We start from the raw sequence: 5249 nt of genomic DNA, 5'->3' as shown, positions 1-5249 counted from the left end.
ATATAGTTTTCTTCTTATTAAAAGTCCACCTAGGCCTGTTCAGTTGACAAGACGAACTACTCTCTCTATTTCTATCGCACTAGTATTCAATTATAGCATGAGTTACCACAGTCGCATTCCAGTAATCGTCTGGTCCTCCTACTTCAGATATCGTCTGTTCCTTTTGTCAAGCCCCCCAGTGACACAGCGATATGTCTGCAGACTTACAAGACTAAAAACCGGGTTCAGATACTGGTGATGGGCAGAGCACAGATATCCCATTGTGTGCCTTTGTGTTTAACTAACAAACAACAACCATTGGTAAAAGTGCACTCAAGCTGGATCAATTACTTTAAAACTCGCTTTGACGGAATAAATTATACTTATCTATTTAGGCCTATATTAACCATCAGGCCTTTCACTCCTACGGCAGTTCACTTTACGTTTAACTTTTCTTTGGCCAAACTTCTACTTCCCGTGATTTTACTTGCTCGTCTGCTCTATCTGCTGTTCCCGCTCATCTCTTCACTATTTATATACTATCACTTAATCATCTGGTTGCCTTCCAGAAAGCTCTGTATCCTCGATATCAATAATTTTCACGCGACGTTCGATAGCCTCAACATCAATGAATTATAAACACAACGTACTATTCTTACCGAGTTACATAGGTAAACTCGCATAACGTTCACTTTAAAATAATTGCTTTTAATTCTCTTGTTATGAAAAAACTAAACAATCATGAAATATTCATTCACAAAATAAGATAATTAATAATACCTACACTAAACAGTTTTTTATATCATGACAACAATTGTGTGTTAACAAGGGAGTATCGTTTGTATCGTGGAAAATTCATTTACAAATTCACCAACATAATTTATACAAATATATATTACAATCAAAAACATTTTACCAGACACATTTTCATCCTTTGGGTTACTGGCAGAATAACTTTGTCACGTTTGATAGTTTGCCTCTCAGGAAAAAAACACACATTTTAAAATGCTCGGGTTGTAGGGGTTTTATAGTGCAAAAAAATGTTTGTTAGTTACAGATGGTATTGACATGTTGTATCTCAATGTTATTTCTTCAGAGAATGTTATCATTACTTATTAAAAGAAATATAGGTACAATTGCTATGACCTTTTAAACAGTCGTTCGTGTACTTGTACTTCCTAGTAATCCTTTCAAAGAGTTTTCTGATTAACTGGTCTTTCAAAAACATCTGTTTAATAGACATTTTTCTCTTTTTATTTTATGAAGTATAAGGAGCAAAGCATGTAAGTTTCAATCATGTAAAGATTGAAAACTTGCCCAGTATATATAGCTTTTAGTAACCGCTGTTAAGGCGAGTCTAAGAAGTTTATTTAGATTTTTTTATCATTTGCAGAATGTAACTCTCGTATAAAGTCAACAAAGGACGTTAATTACGCTTCTTTGGACACCGCGAATGGTCCAGGTTTCGAGTATAAGGCAAACCCCTCTAGTAATAGTGCCTCTAGTTCTGCTACTTTAGGCTTAGGTAATGGAAAGAAGATTCAAAGACCTTGGGTTCTATGCTTAGAGCATAACAAAGCTTTCTGGCAAGAAAGAGCAAAGAAAGGTAAAATTCTAATTTTTATCTTAAATTATCTGTTTATATTGAAATGTAAAGAAATAGTGTTGTGAAAAAGATAATAATATTTTAATCTTTACTGGTGTTTCCCTGAAATGATGTTTTAGAATTATAAAATAGTGTTTTTTAAACACTTTTAAGGTTTTACGGTTTTATATATTAAGCCTATAGGTATAAAATATAGTGAATAATCCAGACTAACGTTGATTATGGATTGTTATTTATTTGCATCATTCGTTGATTGTGACTAGATAATCATCCACGAATTCTTATTTTATCAGAATGGAATAAAATATAACCAATATAATGATGCGATTTCCAGTCCTCTTCAGTTACTTATCAAATAACGAAATGTAGATTTAATTTACGTAAACATCATAACGACAACTTTTTATTTCATTAGATAAAACTCACGAGCAAACTAAGACAAACGACAGTTATAAAACATTTGCACATATTTTGAAATAGTACACTTCTTGGAATATAGATTATTACAAAAATCTCGATGGCCTTGTAAATATGCAATAAATTTTAAACTTTATTGTGGGACTTGAACATTGACCACAGTTCGTTAAGTACTATTAGAGGAGAGTCTGAAGATAGTGCAGATAGTATGTTAGTTAAATAAACGTTAAAGGATGCTCCAGTGAACGTTTCTGTCACGAAAAACTGTAATGTGCAAATGTTATTCAGTAGAGCTTTAGTTAATACCTTTTTATGCGTTAACAATGTGAGATTGTATAAAAATGAAATTGATACTGTTTCTGTGCCACAGATGCCGAGATAAAGGCGTTGGAAGATGGTCAGAGGTCGTCTTCAAAAGAACATCAAGATGAAACAAGTCATTTTTCATTTTCGTCATCAGAAAAACAGTGAATTGTGAATCAGGAGCTTTGTGATAAAATATTGGAACTTTTTAAATACTAACACCGAAAAGGTAGCAGCCTCCGACACATTACACTTGAACACGTAGCTAATGTGATCATTGTAGTTTGTATTTTCTTTCACGTGAAGATGTTAACATACAAGAGGTTTTTAGGTCTAATCTACTCGTCTTCTGATCCTTTCAAGAGTCTTGATTCTTCTCAACGAGCAATCCTTACATATTGACATGAAACTTTCATAACCGCATTTTAATCATCTTTTGTACAGAATGTTCAGTTTACTGAATACACCGAGTTTATCCAACTGAAAATTACTGAAAGTTAGGATGTAAACCAAGTCTTATACGATATTTATATCAAACAAATTGCACATTAAGATCACTAACAATGGCGAAATGTAACTTTACTTTGAAATTATGTTATTTCAAATATCATCTTTTTTTAGACTGATCTCCCTGGATCAAGTTATCATCAAAGGTAACAAACTTCAAATATATTTCATGTATGTAGGAAAATTTTTAAGTACGACAATTTGGATTTAATTCTATATTACTTACAAGATAAAAAATCAGTCAAATGTAGTACTAGAATTAGTTTGGATATTTAAACAAGCTTTTTTCATACAAACGACAAAGGCAGTAATAATAATAATTAGTCAGCACCCATGCATAATTTTGAAAAAGACACATTCAGTGAGAATTTTATTAATTCTGGTAAAATGACAATATAGTTATTTGTGAAACGTTTTTGCAGCGCCAGCAACACGCTTGTCATAGTTTCAAAATATACAAGGGCATAATTTGTTTATATAGAACACCACCAGGTGCTTGTTATAACAGTACAGCAGTACTTTAAAAGCTCGTGTTTTGTTTAAAACCCTAATGTCGTGTTCTGCCTTACAGCTGTTGCATAGTGACGAAAATAATTACTATTATTACAAAGTTGAGGTTCCTACCGAAAGAGTCTGTAAAGCTGTTGCTTATTTAACTAAGTATAAGTCAGCAACATATATAAACTTTATGACGGTTTCAGTATCCAAGCATTGAAACAGTGCAAATGGTATTAAGTTATTATTGTAAAATATACTCAAGCTCCCCTACGTGTATATGTACATAACCTGTTCAATTGGTTGAGGTGCTTATGTGCTAAGAATCATATTTACCCGTGTGAATACTTCCTGCTTTGTACATACTTCAAACTATATATTCTTAACATTGGAGTAAGCTAGATTTTGAGAATGGTGATCATTTTTGTTTTTGTGCAAATGCAACAGAAATATTGTTAAATATATTAATGCAATATTTCCAGTTACTTCAAAGATCTCGGGTTGAAAAGATAAATATATATTTAAAGAGTTTGTGTAACTTCTGTATCGTTGAGTTTAATAAAACAATTCAGTTACAATGTGAGCTACGTTGACAAGTTTTATATTTCTAGTTTAAAATATTATCAACTTTTAATCATGCCATAGATATCAAAAAGAATTGTACTTCTACAGTTTTGAGCAAAATGTTTGCATACTATTCTATGTACATGAAATAGTTATTGATTAAATGCCCGAGTAGTAACAGAGAAGGTAGAGTATGATCGGACAAACATGTATCAGTTGTTATTCTGGTTTGTATAATATGTTTTCAGCTTTTTCACACACATACACCTGTTTTATATAAAAGGGTAAACTAGATTTAATATTTTCGAAACAGATCAACGCTTTATTCAGACAGTTTCTCTGTACTTGGTGTAGAGTCATGCCTCGACACGTGCCAGAAGTTATATGGCGTCAAATTGTTCGACTGTCCAGAAATAGGCATTGCCAAAACAATAGTGTATTGTATCCAGATTCCTGAAATATCAATCGGACTAGAGGAAACGTTGTTCCAGGAAAGTTTAACAGTAGACGCCGAAAAACTCCTGTCAGAGTTGACCGTGTTTTGATCTGGTTAACACGTTAAGGCTGAAAGAAGTCTTGCAACATCTTAAGACAGGAATGACATGGACACGTTCATTCTAGGGTATATAGAAGAACAGTGAATAGAAAACTGACCAAACAATATTATTTTGCAAGAAGGGCTATCTACAAACCGATATTAATCAGAATTCACCACCGTCATTTTGTTACTTGAGCAACACAGCATGCCAATTTACAGTTAGGACACTGGCGACATGTCATTTTTTTCAGATGTGCCCTCTTTCCAGCTTTTTAAGGCTGATGGTAGGATTCGTGTTCGTCATTTGCCTGATGAGGGAAGGCTGTCTTTCCCATGGGGAACACAGTTGAGGTGGTGCAGTACATATTTGGGCAGCTATTCATCATGGTGAAAAAACTGCGCTTCCTATCTTCCAGTGAAACGTAAATGGCGCCTACTATAGGCATCACATGGAGACGGTATTTCTGCTATATGCTAAGGCAAGGTTTGAAAATAGCTTTGTGTTCCAAAATGACAATGCTACTGCCCACAGTGTGCGTATTGTACGAGATTATTTCGACTAGAAGAACGTTACAAGATTGTCATGGCTACAAGTCTCCAGATTTTAATCCCATTGAGAATTGTTTGACAGAACTGAGTCTGAAAATTGCTAACCACGACCCTAAACCAGCTACTCTAGCTGAGTTGCAGCGCCTTCTAGTGAGAAGTTTTGGATGACATTACAGCAGATCACATCAATAACCTGATCGAAAGCAGAGGTTATTAGAGTATGAGGAGGACCAGCTAAGTACTGCATATTTAATATGAAGGGATATAAGGTTACAGATGCTATTTATAATA

General features: G+C 33.8%; 1 protein-coding gene across 4 annotated transcripts in view; it reads left to right on the top strand.

Moving 5' to 3' along the window:
* Nucleotides 1–4081, top strand: part of LOC106461691 (calcium/calmodulin-dependent 3',5'-cyclic nucleotide phosphodiesterase 1-like) — a 51005-nt gene extending 46924 nt beyond the window's left edge. For all 4 annotated transcript variants that reach the window (XM_013921539.2, XM_022388708.1, XM_013921538.2 and 1 more), the window contains 2 exons: nt 1373–1585; nt 2373–4081. In XM_013921539.2, the coding sequence (XP_013776993.1) occupies nt 1373–1585; nt 2373–2473 (314 nt within the window). In that variant the 3' untranslated portion in view covers nt 2474–4081. The remainder of the gene's footprint in view (nt 1–1372; nt 1586–2372) is intronic.
* The last annotated feature ends 1168 nt before the right edge of the window (nt 4082–5249 follow it).

This window comes from Limulus polyphemus, unplaced genomic scaffold (genome assembly GCF_000517525.1).
Source record: "Limulus polyphemus unplaced genomic scaffold, Limulus_polyphemus-2.1.2 Scaffold1011, whole genome shotgun sequence".
Lineage (NCBI taxonomy): Eukaryota > Metazoa > Arthropoda > Merostomata > Xiphosura > Limulidae > Limulus > Limulus polyphemus.
Note: the sequence above shows the minus strand (reverse complement) of the source record. Positions and strands in the feature narration are given on the sequence as shown.